The sequence below is a fragment of the Rattus rattus genome, chromosome 7 (assembly GCF_011064425.1).
Source record: "Rattus rattus isolate New Zealand chromosome 7, Rrattus_CSIRO_v1, whole genome shotgun sequence".
In the NCBI taxonomy this organism is placed as follows: domain Eukaryota; kingdom Metazoa; phylum Chordata; class Mammalia; order Rodentia; family Muridae; genus Rattus; species Rattus rattus.
This window is the reverse complement of record NC_046160.1, coordinates 114,926,181-114,948,068: the sequence shown is the minus strand read 5'-3', so window position 1 is coordinate 114,948,068 and position 21,888 is coordinate 114,926,181. Positions and strand designations below refer to the sequence as shown.

At 46.2% G+C, this 21,888-nt stretch overlaps 1 protein-coding gene across 1 annotated transcript; it reads left to right on the top strand.

Moving 5' to 3' along the window:
- Positions 1 to 6,463: 6,463 nt before the first annotated feature.
- LOC116904880 (alpha-1-antiproteinase-like) lies at positions 6,464 to 13,698 on the top strand. The gene is made up of 5 exons (XM_032907480.1): positions 6,464 to 6,700; positions 7,138 to 7,763; positions 9,928 to 10,198; positions 12,204 to 12,354; positions 13,414 to 13,698. Exons 2-5 carry the CDS (start codon positions 7,139 to 7,141, stop codon positions 13,612 to 13,614), a joined length of 1,248 nt encoding a protein of 415 aa, XP_032763371.1. The 5' UTR covers positions 6,464 to 6,700; position 7,138; the 3' UTR covers positions 13,615 to 13,698.
- The last annotated feature ends 8,190 nt before the right edge of the window (positions 13,699 to 21,888 follow it).

Sequence of the window (21,888 nt, the reverse complement as noted above, 5' to 3'; positions counted from 1 at the left end):
GGCTGGAACAAGGGGCTTCAGCATGCAAGAAGGCTACTTCTCTACCCCTGAGCTACATCCTCCATCCAGTACAGGGCTTTAATCTCTGTGGTTATATGAAGGGATGACAAGAGCTAGAAAAGTTAGCAAGAACAAAGCTGCTGAGGAAACAGGAGTCGTCAGCCCCAGAGCTGCCACAGAAAACCATATTTAAAAGAACCACTTTAATAGCTGAACCATCAAAACTGCTTCTAAAGGGATATTTCTTCCCAGTGGGCATCTGCTACGTCTGGACATTTTTTGAGGGTGATTGGCGACTCAGCGTCCCCAGAAATTAGGCTGATTAAGTCGACCAAGTTGTCATCGATCGAGCGTCTAAATTACATGTTTACCCACACATCTTTTGCTGTGTATATGTCAGTTCAGGGTAAGACACTGTGTACACTGTGTGAGATCCTTAAAGGTTCAGTGAATGATTCTGAATTACAAGCATCTTTGTAATAAGAGACAAGGGTTCTATGAACTTTGTGCTGTCCTGTTATTTGTTTGGAGGGTCACCATATTTGTTCAGGGGGTGATCACAGACAGTGATACAAGTTGCACACCACACACGGGTGCCTACATTGGGTGGTCCAACATGTGGGTGAACTTCCACATGGTTAAACACTTGGACATTTCCATAACAGTATAACATTCCCTTGTGGTGTTGCCCGTGAAGACAGGTTTGGACAGGTGCTGATGTAGATTAAATTATATTGCATATGTTGAAATTCTTACCTCACCTAACACAGAACAAGGATGTATGTTGGAACCAGGGTCTTCCCAGAGGAAATCGAGTGAAAATGAGTGTGTTGGGTGCATTTTAACATAATCGGTATCCTTATAAAAAGGGGAAATTTGGGTAAGAAGACATGGACCTGGGTAAGTGACTTGAATACACAGTGGACCATCAGGAGAGGCTACTGAGGTATCACCGTGAATGGTGAACAAGAAGATGAGCACTTGACAGCCAAGGAGAGGTCTGGGCAGGGCTGAGGAATAAATTCTGTCAATAGCAAGTCTGGCCTCTGTAACGGAACAAAGGAATGAATTCCAGGTTTTGAGTCATGCAGTTTGTGGTATTCCACTATCATAGAAGGGTAGCATAGATGGTTTTATCTAGTCTTCACAGAAGGAGGAACCTGGAGAAGAACACATCCTGGGCAGATCTTTGTCCTTGAACTAAGTATCCATGTAAGGAGGACATTCAGTAGAGTTTGGGGAAAGGAAGCCCCTCTTGCAAAGTCAGAACCTGGGGAATAAGCATGTACTGACACCTGCCTTGGGAGGGATGAAGGGATAGACAACTGTCATCCCCTGGGATCTGAACTCATGACCAGGACCCAGGCATTAAGCATGGAGTTGTTATCATGACTGACTTTGGGCATGTTGGTTGGGGTCCACTCCTTCAGCCAGCCATTCACAAGCTGTGTCTTATTGGCTAATACACTAGAAGTCCTCTTTGCCTTTCACAAAGGCGGGAGACGGGGACTCGTAGTTCCTTCTAGGGTTTGAGGTTGCTTTTTGGATATGGCACTACAGCTAAAGCTCCAAGTATACAGTAGGTGCTCAAGCAGTGGGGGCGAGACCCCTGAAACAGCATTGAGATTAGCCAGGTGAGGTTCAGTAAACTGGCTCAAAGGCTTGTTTGCTCAATAAACAGAGGCAGGTGAAGGTCAGAGGCATGTGGGTGTGCATGTGTAGAGATCAGAGTCAATGTGCAGTTGCTATCAGGTGTTTATTCTCATTGGACAGGCTGAGAATTGGTTATGGCTTCCCATCAATGCCCAGAGAAGCCATGGGAGAGCAAAGAGGACTTTCTGGTATGGAGCATAAAACACACAAAATGAGATTTATTAAATAATTCTCCCATCCAAGTACTAACCAGGACCAACCCTGCTTAGCTTCCGAGATCAGATGAGATCGGGCACATTCAGGATGGTATGGCCAGAAGCTGGAAAGAACCCAGATGCCCTTCAACACAGGAATGGATACAGAAAATGTGGTACATCTACACAATGGAGTACTACTCAGCTATCAAAAACAATGACTTTATGAAATTCATAGGTAAATGATGGAACTGGAAAATATCATCCTGAGTGAGGTAACCCAATCACAGGAAAACACACAGGCTATGCACTCATTGATAAGTGGATATTAGCTCAAATTACCCTAGATGCACAGAACACATGAAACTCAAGAAGGATGACCAAAATGCTAATGCTTCATTCCTTCTTTAAAAGGGGAACAAGAATACCCTTGGGAGGGAATAGGGAGGCAAAGTTTAGAACAGAGGCAGAAGGAACACCCACTCAGAGCCTGCCCCACATGTGGCCCATACATATACAGCCACCAAACTAGATAAGATGGATGAAGCAAAGAAGTGCAGGCTGACAGGAACCAGATGTAGATCTCTCCTGAGAGACACAGCCAGAATATGGCAACTACATAGGCGAATGCCAGCAGCAAACCACTGAACTGAGAATGGGACCCCCCCCCAATTGAAGGAATCAGAGAAAGGACTGAAAGAGCTTGTAGGGGCTTGAGGCCCCATATGAACAACAATGCCAACCAACCAGAGCTTCCAGGGACTAAGCCACTACCCAAAGATTATACATGGACTGACCCTGGGCTCCAACTGCATAGGTAGCAATGAATAGCCTAGTAAGAGCACCAGTGGAAGGGGAAGCCCTTGGTCCTGCCAAGACTGAAACCCCAGTGAATGTGATTGTTGGAGGGAGGGCGGTAATGGGGGGAGGATGGGGAGGGGATTGGGGGGATGTTGGCCTGGAAACCGGGAAAGGGAATAGCAATTGAAATGTAATTAAGAAATACCCAATTTAATAAAGATGGAGGGGAGAAAAAGAAAAAAATTCTCATTTTGACTCCGGTGGGGTGGCCCTTGGGAAGGTCCAGGTTCTTCCGACCTATATGTCCTCATCTGCACAACAAGAGCTGTGGCCTCTGTGAATGGCAAACACTGGTCTATTATGCCAGTCCTTCTGTCCTCATGCTCATGACAGACATCACTAATCACCATGGCTCTATTTCCTCTCTGTTCAAACAGTTCCAGAACCCCCTACCACAATAATCCTCCAGGATGTACCACATAGGACCCAAGATGGGGGCCGAGATGGAAACTTAGCTTACCAAGTTGTCCTAGTGATCTCTAAGGTGCTTCCCAGGCATTGGTTGTCTGAGTTTATTTGTCTTTGCTAGATACTGACTCATTATGCCTCTCTAAAGGTGTCTGTCTGTCTGTCTCTGTCTCTATGTGCTTACATGCAGACATGTACATGGCAATGTGGAGGCCAGAGGTTGACACTGGACGTCTTCCTATATCACACTGAACCTTATTTTTTTATACGGATTCTCTGATTGATTCTGAACTTGAAAATAAACATGTAGGCTAGCTATCCAGTGAGCTCCAGGAATCTGTCCATCTGTGCCTTCACCCAGTACTGGGGTTACAGGTGTGTGACAACACCCAGCTTTGACATAGATCCTGGAAATCTAAACCCATGGCTTCTTACTTACATGGCAAACTTAGTTTGCTGACTAAGACCTATCCTCACCCTCTCCCCGGAGTTTTCTGTGCTGAATATTTAGTTTTTTTAGTATGTGGGGTCCTTCATCAAGACTTGCCCTACTGTTCCATCCTCTCTTCTATCTTACATATGGTCCCACAGTCTAGCCTAACCCCGCCTCCCTGTCTCTTTTATGACTCCTGGATATCTGCACTAGCATGAGTAGAACTACCAGTCCTCCAGACTCATGGATGGGGTGAGCCTCCAGAGTCATCTGTTAATAGTACAAACATCATCCAAACAAAACAGACCTATAGGGTCTAAAGATGAATGCTTTGGAGAGTGAATAGGGCAAGATAAGTTAGGGCAGAGCTCCCAAGACAGAATTCTGATGGCTTTAAAAGAAGTAGGAGAGGGACCAGACCTGTAGGTGTGGACATAGACTCCCTGCTACTTGGTATCACTAGTTGCCTTAGGACACTGACAACGAGAAAGCTATGTGCAGAACTGACCCAAATGCCGTGAGTGTATCCTTGAATTCTCTAATTCGTAAGCCTTTTTTTTTTTTTCATTAAGCTAACCTGCCTTGGGTATTTCATTTCAATAATGAATACATGGTTTATACAACATCTAGGAGTAGGATTTGAACAGATGATTGCACATGCCCTCTGCTCACCTTGCAGCCATGGTTAGTGGATCACAGTGCTCTCCCACAAAGAGACAGAGTCCCAAATGCATTTTCTAGGAAGTGGTGTACCAGATGAGAACGATTGCCCATTTCATCCTCAGAAAATCTGGCCAAAGACCCCCCAGGGCAAACTATTAAACTGAGAAAAGGACTAAATGTGTGTCCGGGGAGGGAGGTATTGTCTGTGTGGAGATCTCAGATGTAAGCTGCTGATGTTCAGGATGTTCAGCACTCAAGAACGTCACCAACCCTCAGTGTTCTGTTCCTCTATCAGCCTTTGTGGCAACCCAAAACGTACTGGTTTCCACGAAGCTGTTCACTAGAGTGAAAAGAACATGACTCTTGGTGCCACAAGGCCCACCTTGGCCAGCCTCCCTCATTGTCAACATATTCTTCTCTTCAAAGAACTCACTCAACCCTTTCTGGACTTCCATGCAAAATACAACTACTGCCTTTTGTGGGGATCCAAAAGGAATGTCCTAGCAGACAAATGAGTTAGAGCCACTGCTCTTCCTATTTAAAATACAGATCTGTTACCGCCTGTGCTTCCACATGGAAAAAATACTACTCATTCCTGGAGACACACCTCCCTCACCTGCACAGACTACTCTCTCTCTCCTCAAAACATGCACCCAGAATCCTGAGAAATCCACCTTCGAAGTGTTATGCATACTCTGTCTCAAGAACAGTAGAAGGATCTCTGCTCCTAACAACAAAGTTCTAGTCAAGTGCAATTTCTTTTCAAGTAGGCTTGATCTGACTTGAACTGGTTTTTGGTAGGAGTGCAGACTGTCCTTCAAGTGAACTTTTACTCTATTCATCATCTTTTGCATATGCATAATTGGCCATGCACAGGACTTAAATAGGATGCATATAAGAAGAAACAAGTAGGGGGTGGGGAACAAAATGTGTGACCTACTCTATCAGCCAAAATAAAAAAACCACCCGAGCTACACCCCTAAGTAACCAGACCTGCCCTCCTTTACACCCCATAAATGGAGACTCCAGGCTACAGCCTAGGGCCCTTGAGTACTCCTCTTGTGTCCACTGTCAAACCTACTGAGTACCCCCCTGTAATTAGTACTATGGCTTCTCTCCAGATAAACGTACTGTGTTGCTTTGTACACCTATGTGTGCCAACTTCCAATCTCTATATAAGAGAACAAGAACCAAGAAAGAGTTGAACAAGAGCACAACCACTATCAAAGGTTATTGCATCCAGTATGGTGTCTCACCAGACCAAGGTTGTTCATGCACCCTTATCGCAGCCCCAAAAGGTAGATGTGGTGGGGAGATGTGCTCTCAAATGACACCCACCTTACTGAAATGAGTTGCACACACACACGCGCACACACACACCCACACACACACACACACACACACACCCCTACTCCCTTCTCAATGCCTAGCCATAGTCAGATATAAGGAAGGAAGTGTTTCAGGTGTGAGGGAACGGAAGGATGAATGGATGGGATAGGAGAGAATTGTCCCAGGATGTCTCTGGTCTTGTTTTTTTGACATGACCCATGTATGACCCTTTCTGCAGCAGGCTGGCTCAGCAGCTTCTGTGCCTCCAGGTGCCCTATACACCAGTGAGCACTGCACTGGGCCTGGAAGAGTTGTCCAAGGAAGGTACATGCTGACCTTGTTCTGTGGCCATGACTATCTGGACTGGCAAGTAGTGTTTGCTGTTCCCTCATTCCTCTGTCCAGGCAGCTACGGGTACATCAGAGTCACACTGTATACCCTGTAAGTAAAACTTACTTTACTCTGGCCTGAGGCCTGGGCCCCGGAGCTCCTAGTTTGCCCCTGGAGATACAGTCCTCTGCATGACCAGAGAACACTGTTGGGGTCAGTTCCAAGAGTTCCCCAGCCTTGCTGGGCAGCAAATCACAGGGCCTGGAAGGCTAGTGTTCAGAGGGTCTAATTATAGAGTCACATTCAGAGTGGGAGGCAGTGAAAGATAAAGCTGAATCTTTGAGACACAGACTGTCTATAGCAGGCTCTGGCATTAGCTGGCTGTGGTCCCTGAGTAGGGCAGTTCACTTCCCTGACCTCCCTGAACCCAAGATTTTGCATGGCTTTGCATGGAGCCCTCTTCCATGACTGGAAGGACATTGGAAAGCATTGGGGTGAGAACTCAAGGAGGAGCTATCCAGAGGTGGGCCACAGAGGTGGATAAGAGCATGGAACTGCCCCAAGTTAAAAGAGTAGAGAGAGAATGGTTGGAAGGAGCTGGGCCCAGGGAGCATGGTTTCCTTAGCCTGCAGTAGGAAGCAGAAGTGTGGCTCAGCACAAACAAGGGAATGTAAGATTTACCAGCCTCTCCTCTCTTGCCAAACTCAAGGGCAAGCCAGTGGGTACAGAAGAGGTTGATCGGGTCCCAAGACCTCAGACTTCAAGGGACAAGCAGGACAGAGAAGGGCAAAGGCAGGCACCTGGGCAGCCACTGGCAGACAGGTTTCAGGTGAGTAGGTGTTAGGCTGAACTTGACTTGGTGCTGAACAGATATTGAGAGCTTATACTCAGACCATGGGAGGTCACAGCTAAACCCCCAAACTCAAATAGGGGACAGTCAGAGCAGACTGGCTATGCTCTACAGTTTGGTTGAGTATCTATCAACTTCCCCCTACTCTGCTTATACCTGGGACTTCCACTGAGAGGGGGCAGAATTTGACCACCAGGCTCAGATTGATCAGACTCCCAAGCCTGAGTGGGCTCAAGATTTTGCCAGTCCCTTAGCATTCCCAGCCCTTCTCCAACCAAAGCCAATCTAAAGACCCACAGAGGGCAGGGCAGCAGAGAGCAGAGAGGTTGATCGGGTCCCAAGACCTCAGACTTCAAGTGTGTCTCCTGTTGAACCACAGGGCCAAACTGAGTGATCCTACTGATTTCTTTATCTAGGATGGCACTCTCCATCCTGTCCCTCTGGCTGCTCCTGGCTGGGCTTGTCCCCTGTTCCTGCGACCCAGAGACACCACCAACACCAGAGACTTCAAACATGTCACAAATACCAGTGACCCAAGGAGCACCCCTATTCTTCAACAATCAAAAATTTGCCTTGAGCCTGTACAAGCAGCTACCACAGCCCAAACGAGGCAAGAACTTAATCTTTTCTCCACTCGGCATCATTGTGCCTCTTGTGCTGCTGGCCTTCCAGGATAAGCCAAAAGCCCGACACCAGGTTCTGCAGGATCTAGGGTTCACAGTCACAGGAGCCTTGGATACTAAAGCAGCCAGTGAGTATGGGAAGCTGCTGAGTAACCTGCTACATACTAAGAACTGCGGGATCTACACCGGAAGTTTGCTCTTTATAGACAAGACTCTAAAGCCAGCAAAGACTTTTGTCAAACTAGCCAACAGCTCCTACAACAGCAATGTCGTCCTCATCTCTTTTGGGAACTACGGGTCGGCCCAAAAGCAGATAGACTTGGCCATTCGTGCCAAGACCCACAGCAAAATTACAAAGCTGCCGAGAATTCTGAAGCCACCAACTAACTTGTTTCTGGCCAATTATAATTTCTTTAAAGGTCAGTGAGCCACGAATGAAACCTTATCTGCATCCTGCTGACTCAAGATTTCCTCCAAGCCTCTCGCTCTTTCTGGGTGTTCTCTGCAATCTCAGCTTGGGGCAGCTTTCTTTTCTTGCTCACCTCTGGATACCTTCCTCTTGAGTCAACTCCCTAATCTTTTCCACACCTCTGTCTCTCTAATCTCCTCAACCCCAGCTACTCTAGTGATTAGATTCTCATCCTCTGGGACCAACCCCTTTGGGGACTCAAATGACCCTGTCATTGGAGTCTGTTAAGACTGTCCAAAAACACAAATATTTTTATTACAATCCATAATAGTAGCAAAATTACAGCTATGAAGCAGCAACAAAAGTAATTTTACAGTCGGGGGTCAGCACAACATGAGGAACTGTATACAAGTGTTGTAGCATTAGGAAGGTTGAGAACCACTGATGTAGTCCTTTGGGTCATTTGGAAGGTATTGAGCAATACTGCAGAATAGGATGTAGGAACGAAGTACTGCTCAATACCACCTAAGGACTCAAAGGACTAGATCAGAGATACTAAGACCTACTAAGCAATATTGCTCAATATCATCACAATAACTTAGAAAGTAGAGGGTTGAGACAGTAGGACCTGGTTAGGATAGCGACCCGATGGTACTAGCAGGCATGGGAATCTGACATGGAGTTGGGAGCCTTCAAAGCACAGGAGGGTTGTAGGCAGCTGACATGGTCCAGCTCACTGGAGGGAGAGTTGTCAGCTTTAAAAAAAACAAGGGAGCATAGAATGTCACCTTTATTTAACAACTGTTGTCCCGCTGACATTCAGATAGAACCTGGCCTCCTACCTTGTAATGGGTATTAAAAAAAAAAAGCTTTGGTTTGGTCCATGGAGTCTGGCAGGCTTCTTGGGAGTTTGGATGACCAGGTAACTGGTGAGTATGCGGACTGGCTCTTTAAGAAGTGCAGGCTTGCATTTTGGAAACCTAGAACCTCAGAAAATGGCCAGGTTTGAACTGCTGGAGGAAACAACTTGCTTCTGAGTTCGTACCTCTTTTCTCTTAATAACTCTCTCGTGACTTTCTGGTTATTGTTCCCAAGACAGTAGGCTGCTTTATGCAGAAGGACAGGTTCCTCTGTAAAACCCACCTTTGCCATATCCAGTCAGGATTACAAGGCAAGAAAGTCATCTTTCTCATCCTCTCCAGTTCCTCTGGCCACAAGCGGAGCTCTGAGGTCAGTGTCTCCATGGTACTTAGGGCCAGCCCAGAGAGACAGCAAGAGCTGCCCACCAGAGTCCATGCCAAAACCTCAGATGTAGGGAAAGAAGTCAGAATAAGGGCTCAGGGGAGGCTGGGCTGTAGGACTTCTTGGACCAGTGCCCACAGGACTGTAGTCTAGCTGTTCCTGCAGACATCAGGGGGAAGAATGCACTCAAACTTGGTGGAATTGCACAATAATATTGAAACAGGTCTCTAGCAATTGCTGAGCAATGGCTGTGTGAAAGAACTGTATTCGGGGCTTTGCTTAGAGCACCATATGGATGCTCATGGCTGTCCTTAAGAGATCTCCTTGTTAGGAGACAGGACCGATACCCTGGTATCAATGATGCACAGGATAGGCTGGTTTGAGCCTCAGTATTTTGCCAAATTGCACAGCTACATCGTCCAGCTGTCCTTACTTCCACCATTGCCCCAGGAACTGGTGGACTCACTCCTGCCCTCTCTGGCCTCACCTCTCATGGTCTTTTCCCTTCTAGCTGCTCATCTGCCTTGTGTCCCCTAAAGCAATACCTTCCCACCACCAGGCTTCCACGCATCTCATCTTATTCTCTTGGCAAAGTTCCTCTCCTAACTGTTCTATGGCTTGACCGATGTTCTCTTAAGCCTTTAATTAGTGTGACTTTCTAGAGCATTATGTGTATATGAGTTTGTCTCTTCTGTTTGATTTCTCTCCCTGCTCAGAAGCCCCTGCTAGCTCAATGTCTTTCTAATCAGTCGTGTTGCTTGCATTACCTTCATAAGATGTGTGGACAGGGATTGCTTACATGTGCCTGCGTGACTTGCCACAAGGAGCATTCATGGCATGTATAAGCCTTGGAAACCCCCCCCCCAATAGACAAAGCCTGTTGTTCCCTAGATGTTGCCGCCCCCTCTGATCCCTGTGCCCTTTCTTATCAGGGAAGTGGAAATACCCCTTTAACCGGAAGCACACAAGGATGAGGTACTTCTGGTTAGAAGATGGAACCAAAACCCTGGTACCAATGATGCAGAGAGTAGGCTGGTTCCAGCTGCAGTATTTCTCCCAGATGCACAGCTATGTCCTCCAGCTGCCGTTCACCTGCAGTATCTCAGGCATCTTCATTCTCCCCGATGATGGAAAATTTGAGGAAAGTGAGAAGGCACTGTTGGAGCAGAGTTTTGAAACATGGATTCAGTCCTTTCCCACGAGGTAAGAATCCAACTATCTCCACCCTCCCCCAGAGCTACCAGACCTTTTCCATGATCACCATGGCTCTGGACTTAAGGTAAGGACCCTTCGAGTCTTCAGACCATGACACAGGATCTGGAAGTTGGTCACACACAAATGGTCAGACAGGATTCAGTAATCCACACCTTCCAAAGTCAGGGAAAAAATACACAAAATCACCACCATCACCATCGTCACCACGGTATCAGTCAACTGTATCTTTGTGTGAGAGATTTACTGTAGAATTATACAAAAGTGGGCAGGGGAGGTGGGAAGATGGTTTGGGTCAGTCAAGGGCTTGTCTTGCAAGTATGAGAGCCAGCACTGAACCCTGAAAACCTCTGTACAAAAAAGCTAGCTATCCTAGCACCAAGGCAATCTGATGGAGTCATTTTCTCCATCTTAGTTGAGGTTCCTCTTCCCAGATGACCCTTAACTGTTTCAACCTGACCAAAAACCACCAAAAGCACTAACCGAGACAAATTACACACTGAGCTTCAGACTGATGAGAGACTTGTCTAAAAAAAAAAAAAAAAAAAAAAAAACAAAGGACAGCACTACTGTTGTCTTTCTTTGACCTCCACATATATGTACACACATCACCTACACTTACTTCCCCACAGAGAGGAAAGATCAATGTGTCATTAAGAAGGCCATGAACAGACCAGGACGCTATGGAACTGGTGTTTGGATACTTACTTGCCTTGCCACTTGTGACTGGATGACCGCTAAGAAGCAGAAGTTAGCCTCTTTACTGGGTCCCTTGTCTAGAAGGCAGCACAGGGAAGCTTGGCTTTCTAGCCATTTGTCTCTTTCTGTCCTGTTCTAACATCAGTTTGCCCAATATCTCTGGAGCTGAAGCTCTCAACCCTCCGCACGACCCTTTAGTACGGTTCCTCATGTTGTGGTGACTCCCAACCAAAAAATTATTCTCCTTGCTACTTCATAACTGTAATTTTGCTACTGTTGTGAATCTTAACATAAATGGCTGTGCTTTCTGATGGTCTTGGGCAAGCCCCTGTGAAAGGGTCATTCAACACACCCAAAGGGTTCACAGGTTGAGACTCGCTGCTCTAAAATACCTAATGCTTTTGCTACATGAAGGCCAGCCTGTGACAGCATCTTCTGCTTCATCTGGATGTGTGTGGGGAGCTTGAATTCTTAGGTGTACCTCAAGCTCTGCGGGTCCAGGGGAGTTGTGCTTGTGTTAAAGACTTGAGAAGCCCTGCCTCAGGCATGTGCTGTTGAAGCACCGACAGACATTCCATTGCAGCCTGTCCACAAGAAGTAACACTACAGCTCAAGGACTGGCAGGGTTTAAAACCGGTGTGCCTTGGTGTCCCATCCCTTAACCTATGAAGTAAAGAATGCAACTTAGGACAGCACCACCTCAGTAGGCACTGGGTGGGAACTTCCAGAGTTTGGCCTATCGGTTTATTCTATTACACACTTAAACACAGAAGAAATTGAGAATAGTTTTCCACGTGACAATTACCACAAGGCATGGCCACAAAGAAACTCTCCAGCAAAGTAGTAAAGCACTTGTGACCTTTACAGTAAGAGTGAGTTCTGTTGACTAGTTAACAATGCTCAGGACAACCTTCAAGAGAGGAAGGAATCGTGATAAGCACAAGGAGAGATTCTATTGCTGGAGGATGCAAAGTTCATGCGACCCCTTTCATAAGGATGGATTCTCTTGACTGAGAGATAAATCTCATGACTAGGGCCCAAGCATTGCCCAGGAATTGGGAGGATCCAGGAAGGCTGGCTCTGCTTCCTAAAGCTTGCAACAGACTCATAGTCTCTTAGATTTCCCCATCTCATATTTTAGAGCACACCCACTGACCACTTGCCAAGAGGAAGCAGATTGCCCTGAGGAGTCCCTGGCACGGCTGCTCTTGTTTGTGTGCTGAGAGTGCACTGGCTGGGGTGGACTCTAAGACAACATGATTTCAACTCTGTTTTCTTCTTCCATCCTCCTGAGCAGTAAGAGGTGGCTGTTTTTCCCCAAATTCTCCCTACCTATTGCTCTTCACCTGGAAAAGCTCAAGCACGTTAACAGTAACATTAAACTGTTCGACGATCACATGGACCTCTCAAGAATCACTCTGCAAAAGGCACCGTTGACAGTCAGCACGGTAGGTTAACATCCTGTCGCCAGGCCCCCTATGCTGAATGCTTCTTCGTGTGGTTTCCCCTTCCTAACTTATTTATAGAGCTACAATGAGAACTCATGGCACTCTCTGAAGTCAACGGAGGAAACGGTGACTCTCAACTCTAGGTGTGTCCTGAGCATGGCTGTCCCTCAGAGGTGGCTAATCTGGGGAAATAAACAGTTGGGTCCTCAAACTTGTCTGCTGAGGGGAGAGACAGAAGCTTGGGTGCATCCATGATGGGTGTGTGAATGTAGTCTGATCCTCTGGTGACACAAAGGAGCCATCATGGTCACTAGAGAGTGGTGTCTCATAAAAAAAACGGTTTGTGTAATTCCTATGTCCCACTCTCCAGAGTGCTAACTGCAGGGGAAGCCCAGAGAGCAGATCCTGGAGTCACTGACTAAGTGCCTTGGCCTTTAGGTCACATTCCATGAGTAGGGTCTGAGGGCTATTGGGGGATTTGTCAGAAAATGGCTGGATGGGCTCTAAGCCAGTGGAAGGCGAGTGTTGAAGATCACTAGAGAAACGAGCTAATGGGTAACAGAAAGGAGCCCTCAGAGATAAGGAGATTTTGGAAAGGGATTTTGGAGAAGATGAACTGCACAGGTGGAAACTCCAGGCTTAAGATGGGGCAGGAGCGAGAGCTATCTTTCCGGGAGTCTGGGCAATGAATAGGGGAAGGACCACAGAGGCAACACAGGAGTACAGACAGTTGAGACTGCCCAGCTCCTCAGAAACCCAGGCTCCTTCTTTGCCGGGATCACAGCCAGGAGAGGAAATCAGTCACTGTGTAGTACCTTAGGTGGTGTGTGGGGAAGTTATGGGGGTGCAGGCAGAGTGGAGAACAAGCCCCAGTGTTCTGGAGATCGCAGAAATGCAGAAATTAGCCTCCTCCATTCTGCAACATCATATGCATTCCTCTAGAAGGATGGCTCAAGGCTTCTGTTCTGAGCATCCAGGACCCAGTGCAGAGAGAGAGTCAATGGAACGCGCTGGGGGTGGGGTCGACTCCTTCAACACTGTGAGGTTTGGTTTCCAAAGGCACTACACAGAGTGGAGCTGACCATGAATGAGGACGGAGAGGAAAAGGATGAGTCCCAGCCCGAACCAGACCTTGCCACTCTCCACTTCAATAGATCCTTCCTCCTACTAATCCTGGATGAACCCAGCAACAGCATTCTCTTCATGGGCAAAGTGGTGAATCCCACTAGAATCAACATGGACGCTCTACAATTTCCCTAAATTCTGATTTTTTCCCCTCTTTACCTGAGATGTAGCAGAGTCATATTCCTTTGACGTTTGGCTTAATAAAACAGCAAATGAGAATTTCTGAGGGGTGTTCTTGGACTGTGGGGCAGGCTGATTTCGTGGAGGGAAGTAGTGACTCTGTTAAGAGCAACCTGGAACTATGTTTAGGAAACAGAACTCTCAGGACTGTCTGTTCCTGGCTTTTTGCTGGACTCTACCTGGCCCACTGGCTCACAAGGGGGTCAGCTAATCTTCTATCTCCTTGACATGGGCCTTAGAAGGAAAACATAGGGGAATTTCTCTGGGTCTCTTGGATGAAAGAAGCTGCTGAAATTTCAGTTGTGTTGAAGGCCATCTTCCCACAGCTATCTGCTCTAGCTTTGCTGCCACAGTGGAACTCCCCATGCTCTATCCAGGAGGAAGCCATCCTCCATGAAGGATGATGTCTTCACACAAAGCATTACAGTCAGTATCCATTGAGCGCCAACTGTGTACAAAGTAGTCACGAAACTGAGAGATCAAGACAGAGGCGTGTCTCCAACTTCCAGAGCCCCATCCCAAAGGCCCATGTGGCACCATTTCACAGCCGTCATGTCTGCATGGATGTGTTAACTCTAACCCACAGGATGCATGTTCTTACTGTCAGGTGTCTGCTCTCCCAGCAGTGCCAATGAGCTATGGTGAACAAGCTGCTCAGATTGATAGGAAATCATAGGGATTTTGCCTGTGCCTCCAGTGACCCACAGACAGTCATACAACAGCTGCTGCCTCTCCAGAGTCTCCCAGACTTCTGGCTCCAGCTGCAGGGAATCTCGGTAGCTGAGCACCGGCCTCACACGTAGCTACCTCCTAACATTCCAGATCATTCCATTTGTATGCAACTCCAGCACACTTCTGCCCCAGCACGATGTACCCACCGAGTCTTACGGTTTGGCTCCCCCCCCCAATTTCTAATCACTTTCTGCTTCCCATGGCCTCACTTCTATAACCAACAACTACTCTCATCCACCCCTGCCTCTCCTCCTGTGACATCAGGAGCCTGTCACGCTCAGACCGAGGTCACCCCTCCACTTACTCCCTTGTTGAGCTTTATGTCTCTCACTCAGACGCTGCTACAGTCCTCACCTCAGACTCCCTAGTCGCAAACCTTCCCTGTCACCAAGGCTGTGCAATTGGGATACAACTAGGCTCTTAAATATTGTCTGCCCTTATATTTAAATAGAGTGATTGATGGGTAATAGGTAGGTACGTAGGTACAGATGATAAATAGGTGAGTAGTGTCACTATAGATGTCACAGAGATAATAAATATATCATTTATAGATGCATTGAGCATAGACATTGATATAACAAGTGATGATACACTTATCTGATGAGTGAAAGATGGATAAATGGATGGGTAGATGGATGGATAGATAGACAGATAGATAGATAGACAGATAGGTAGTGATAGAGAGACAGTCTGACAGACATAAAATTGCTTATTCTCACTACTGATTTTAGAAATTAGAATTTGTCTGACTTCACATGAGGGGGAATAAAAATTGTTCCAGGATACGAAATCTCTATGAAATCTGAGTTTGATTGCAAAAAGATCACCAAGGTTCCCCAGGGCTCGTTTAGCCTGCTTTATTAAACCAACAAAGACCACCACTTGGGGGGGGCACCACCATATCAATCATTAATCAATCATTAATCAGGCTCACCTTCAGGCTAATCTTATAGAAACATTTCTCAATGGAGGTTCCCTCTACCCAGATGACTCGAGCTTGAGTCACGTAGGCAAAATTCCACAAAAGTAGACAAAAAAAAAATGTGTCAAGTGACACATCTCTATTAAACCATGGCCTTCCTTTTCTTGTTTATCCTGAAAATCTCATCTTTATATCAATATCACAATCTAAAACACATTCAAACTTCCAAAAGACTAACGGTCCTTAAAGGTTCAATCTTTTTAAACTACCCAACATCTCTTACTTTTGTGCCCCAGTAAAATAAAAACTAAAAAAGAAAACCTTATATACGCATTATTCCCCAAGTGAAAACTCAGAGCCCAGTCACACTCTGAAAAAACAAAACAAAGAAACAAGCAGTGTAAAAGAAATCCTGTCACCCAGTGTCCCACATGGAGGAGTCAATCATAATGTTCAGGGTTCCAAAAGGCCGAGGAACTCCACCTCTCAGGCTTTGCCACTCACAACACACAGGCTCAAGTTGGCTCCACTCCACGACTGCTGCTGACCTTGGCATTGGTAGTCTCCCCACAGTCTTAACAGCACCAGTATGCTTGGGTCTTCACAGACTTCACCACTGGCCTCCTGGGTGAGCCTGATCCCTTCAGTTCTGGTGTCTACACTGCTAATGAGACTGCACCTTCTTCACCAATGATCTCTCCTTGTCTTTTCCTATGTCAAGCTTCATATTCATATGCTCTCCACCATACCTCAACCCTGAAGCCCTCATCCTGTCAAAACCAGTACCATGTGGGAGATTCTTACACATGATCACAGTCAGTGGCCAGCATGAGATGCAGACTTGACCTCCTCTAAGACACAGCCCTTCTGTGCTATCCTGAGAAATACTCCAAAAGATCTCTTCGCAGTGCTGCGGCCTCTTCTCAATCAGTGCTGATTTCTCATCCCTAGCCTGCAATTGTCACACTGGCTGTCCCAGTCTCATGGAGACATTTCCTCAACTGAGGATCCCTCTTCTCAAAATAACTGTAGCTATGTCAATTTATCCAAAAGCCAAAAAACAAAAAAACAAAAACAAAGACAGAACAAAACAAAACCTAACCAGCACAAAATTTTCACTTCCATACTGTCTTAATAAAACTTATCACATGAATGGCCCTGATACTTTGTTTCCCTCTGACATTTCACACCCAGCATGTATTTCTCTCAGTATTATCTTCCTCGTAGCCACAGCATCTCCTTAATCCTGAACAGTCAATGGCTTTCCCAAGCCAAAATGTCAAAATCCTTTCACAACAGTCTCCAAAACATGATCAAATCTCTCACATGAATACCCCATTCCTGGTACCAATTTCTGTCATAATTTTAGCTCTCTATTGCTATGATAAAATGGTGATCAAAGGCAATTCGAGGAGGAAAGGTTTTATTTGTCTTACATGTCCTGATTATAGGCCATCATTGAGAGGAGCCAAGGCAGGAACACAGGGCAGTAACCTGGAAGAGGGAACTGAGCTGAGGAACCCTACTTCCTGGCTTGTCCATCATGGATTGCCCAGTCTGCTTTCTGGTACAACCCAGGACAAACCTGCCATGTGTACCACCTCTTACAATGGTTTGGGCCCTTCCACATTAGTCCTCAAAACGCTGCCCACAAACTGGCCTACAGGCCAAAATAATGGAAGCATTTTCTCAGTGGAGGTTCTCGTCCCAGACAACCCTAGCTTGTGTCAAGTTGATTAAAATATAACACAAGTACATAGTGCTACATTTATCAGGAATGAACAGTAGGGCAGAGAGATGACGTGATTGTTAAGAATATGGGCTGCTCTTGCACAAAACCTGCTTTCAATTCTCAGCACCCACGTAAGGCGGCTCCCAACCCCCTGTAACTCCTGCTCTAGGGAATTCTAAACCTCTGACTTCTGAGGGTACCTGCATTCAATTACACACACACACACACACACACACACACACACACACATGCCTTGTGCAAGCCTTAAATTAAAAATAGAATCATTAAGTTAGAAACTCAGATACTAAAAACTCAATATCCAAGAAGAAAATGTGCCTAGGAAATCTCATTGAGAATGCATGATCTTTTCAACACATTGACCTCAGAATGTTTGTTACTCAGATGAAAAGGAAACTGGGGTTAGAAGACATTCACTCCCTGCTCCTTCTCCTCCCTCTCACGATTGCCTCCCCTCCTCCCTTCCTCTCCCCTCCTTCCCTCCTCTTCCTCTCTTCCTTTCCTTTTTCTTTCTCTTCCCTCTTTATTTCCTCCTCCTCCTTCTCCTAACCCAGAGAACTAACCCCCACAACTTGTCCTCTGACCTCTACAGGTTCACTGTGGTGCACGCAGGCTTGCACACACAGACACACATGGATACACAGGCACACTCACACACAAATATAAACAAAACTTAATTATCCTATGGCTGATAGCTGGAAGTATAAGTATGAATTGACATTTTATCTTAATATATTCATAGACTGGATATGCATAGGTGCTCATAGATGCATGTGCATGGGTTTGCTGCCAGGCATGTTCCTGGAGAGTTTGCTGAGAATCTAGAAACAGCACCGTAAGGCTGCAAGGGGCTGTGAAACACTGAAACCTTGTCTCTAATGTCAGTCACAACACTGAAACAGGAGCTTCTGGGAGAAGTGACGGAATCTAAGTTCAAGAGGGGAAAATACAAAGTGACCCTGCACAAGCGCCTGATGATGTCAAGAAACAGTGATTTTTCAACCCAGCAATACTGGCAGAGGCAAGGAATTCTAGGTTTTGAGCCATCTAGTTTGTGGTATTCCACTGTGGCTATCATAGAAGGGTAGCATAGATGGTTTTGTCTAGTCTTCACAGAAGGAAGAACCTGGAGAAGAACGCATCCTGAGCAGATCTTTGTCCTTGAACCTAAGTAGCCATGTAAGGAGGACATTCAGTAGAGCTTGGGGAAAGGAAACCCCTCTTGCAAAGTCAGACCCTGGGGAATGAGCATGTACTGACATCTGCCCTGGGAGGGATGAAGGGATAGACTCCCTAGGATCTGAACTCATGACCGGGACCCAGGCAATAAGCATGGAGTTGTTATCATGACTGACTTTGGCCATGTTGGTTGGGGTCCACTCCTTCAGCCAGCCATTCACAAGCTATGTCTTAGTGACTAAGTGGCTAATACACTTGAAGTCCTCTTCGCCTTTCACAAAGGTTGGGGAGGGGGACTCATAGTTCCTTCTAGGGTTTGAGGTTGCTTTTTGGATATGGCACTACAGCTAAAGCTCCAAGTATACAGTAGGTGCTCAAGCAGTGGGGACGAGACCCCTGAAACAGCATTGAGATTAGCCAGTGAGGTTCAGTAAACTGGCTCAAAGGTTTGTTTGCTCAATAAACAGAGGCAGGTGAAGGTCAGAGGCATGTGGGTGTGCATGTGTAGAGATCAAATTCAATGTGCAGTTGCTATCAGGTGTTTATTCTCACTGGACAGGCTGGAAATTGGTTATGGCTTCCCATTAATGCCCAGAGAAGCCATGGGAGAGCAAAGAGGACTTTCTGGTATAGAGCATAAAACACACAAAATGAGATTTATTAAATAATTTTCATTTGACTCCAGTGGGTGACCCTTGGGAAGGTCCAGGTTCTATATTTCTATATTTCTATATTTCCTCATCTGCACAACGAGAGCTGTGGCCTCTGTGAATGGCAAATGCTGATCTATTATGCCAGTCCTTCTGCCCTCACGCTCATGGCAGACATCACTAATCACCATGGCTCTATTTCTTCTCTGTTCAAACAGTTCCAGAACCCCCTACCACAATAATCCTCCAGGATGTACCACATAGGACCCAAGATGGGGGCCGAGATGGAAACTTAGCTTACCAAGTTGTCCTAGTGATCTCTAAGGTGCTTCCCAGGCATTGGTTGTCTGAGTTTATTTGTCTTTGCTAGATACTGACTCATTATGCTTCTCCCAAGGTCGGTCTCAGTCTTTCTCTCTCTCTCTCTCTCTCTCTCTCTCTCTCTCTCTCTCTCTCTCTCTCTTCTCTCTTCTCTCTTCTCTCTTCTCTCTTCTCTTCTCTCTCTCTCTCCTCTCTGAGGTATGGAGGGAGGGATGAAGGAAGGGGAAATTCTATCTCACTGTGTAGCCCTAGCTGGCCTTGGACTTACAGACACCTGCCTGCCTCTGTGTCTTGAGAGCTGAGATTTAAAGACATGTATGTGCCACCATGCCTGGATCTCACAATTTCAGTTTAATCACAGTAAAAAAACAAGGAATTCATTAAGGAAGTTATTTTAGATTTCAACTTCTGGCCTCCATATATAGCCTAGCATATGTGTGTGCACACTTGCATAACATATGCACATACATACACATCACAACACCACACACACACACACACACAATATTTAAAAAGCTAAAAGTTATGATCTGGATGTGCCTTGTTGTGTACAGTTTGGTATTTCAGTATTGAGGTGATATGACTTCCAACAGCTAAGGCCTGATGGCAAATTCTTAACTGAGGGTGTTCACCCAGAAGAGGTTAGCATAGGTCCTTATTTGTTTCCCCAGTTGCTTTCTGGCTGCTTGTCCTGCCTTGTGATCTCTCACACCTGTGACTGCTCTGACCACTGTGATGCCATCCATACTGAGGTTCTCACCAGAGCCAAGATGATGACCATAAAATTCCCTAGAGCAGCCATTCTCAACCTGTGGGTCACGACCTCTGTCTTCAAAACTATTTACAATATGATTCATAATAGTAGAAAAATAGTTATGAAGTAACAACAAAATAATTTTAGGGTTGGGGTCCCCATATCGTGAGGGCGGCAGCATGAAGAAGGCTGAAGAACACTTCCCTGGAGCCTCCACAACTGTGAAGTGAATGAACTTTTTTTTTTGAAGTTTCACAGCTGTTAGCATTTCATTACAAAAATGGAAAACAGATAAATACACTGAGCCTCAGACTCGAGGCAACTTGTTGAGGGTCATTGACCTTGATCACGACAGAGCTTCAGGTAGAACTCAATTTCCCTCAAGAAAGAGATGATGGCCCCGGCACAATCTGCCTCCTTTACCTCATGTTTCTGGAACTTCCCTGAGCCACTGCTAACTTGTGAGCCCATGGGACACATCTGAAGGAATGGCAGACAATCACACAACCACTCCAGCCCAGCTCAGCATACTCCCTCAGACTCTGACACCGGATGTGGTCCACAAAATTCCACTGGCTCAAACCTGGACTGCCATGACCTTTGCCCCCGTGTGAGACATAGCAAGAGAGAGCTGAACCAAGAAGGATGGTAGAGGTCAGTGGGAGGCACATGGGCTCTGGCTGTGGTGCATAGTTTCATAAATTCATTTCATAGTCCATTTGCCCGGCCCAAGTTTCTCAGGAAATTTGTCTGACATCTCTGCCAGTTTCCCAAATGCCCAGTGGAGGTAGCAACACTCACTGGCATCCATGGTAAGTAAATTACAAAACATCAACACTATCCTATGCTCTTTTAATGCATTGCTGGTGCTAACCTTCATGACATTCCAGAGAGATTCTGGGGACTGCAACGATCCTAGGGACCACTGAGAGGTCTGGATTTTATTCTTGTTATGGTTCCCTGGATGAAAATACATCTACCCCATAGGGTTCCTGAAAGGAAAAGCCAGTCAGTCAATGCACATCCAATAGCAGAGCTGCGAGCGAGCTTGTGAGAGGTGCCAGGCATAGCACTCAACTCAGTGAGCTGCATGCCTCGGAGTGAAGAGTAAAACAGAACTCAGTATGATGGGAGAGGGAAAACAAAGCAGGTAACTAAATAGACTCAGACCCCTCACTAGGAAAGCCGTGGAGAGTAAAGCAAAATAAGTGGCCTTCCCATGATAGCTGATGGGGGCTTGAGGAGTACCTGGTTCAGTATTTGCCCCAAAGCCTGAGATCAAGAGTAAGAACAGATGGCCCCAGTGGCTATGACCAACAGGAAAGGACATAGGTGGGTCTCATGGCCCAAAAGACAGGTTGTAGTGTCGGTGACACCACAGCCCAGGTTCCATATTCTCAATTCAGGATTTAAGAAAAGTGTTAGAAGCCCTCTGGAGAGCACCCAGCCTCCCTATGTCACCCACACACTGACACATGGCACTGGTTGACATCTGTATTTGCCAACATAGCTCATGACTCCTTGAGTAAATAGCCAGATTGGGGAAGGCCAGCCAAATGACTCCTCTGAAAAATGATCACAGTAATCTTTGGCTTGACATGATCTTTCCCATGCCAGGCAAGGCCTGGGCCCAGTTTTTCTGAACATGAGATTCCAAAGAGCACTGCTGTTGTGTGACTTTTACTAAGGAAAAGTCCCACTGTGACAGATCCAAGAAAATATTCCAAGGTCCATTTAGTCAATCAGCAAGTTTACTAGGCCTACTCATGGGAGCTGTGGTGACTCAAATCAACCCTATCAACAAAATTCCTACACTAGCATGCATGGTGGGTCACAATGAAAGACTCCTTGGAGCTCTGGAATGAGGAGACTTACATGGTGCTCAGTCTGTGGAAGAGTCTCCTCTACCCAGTAATTGTTA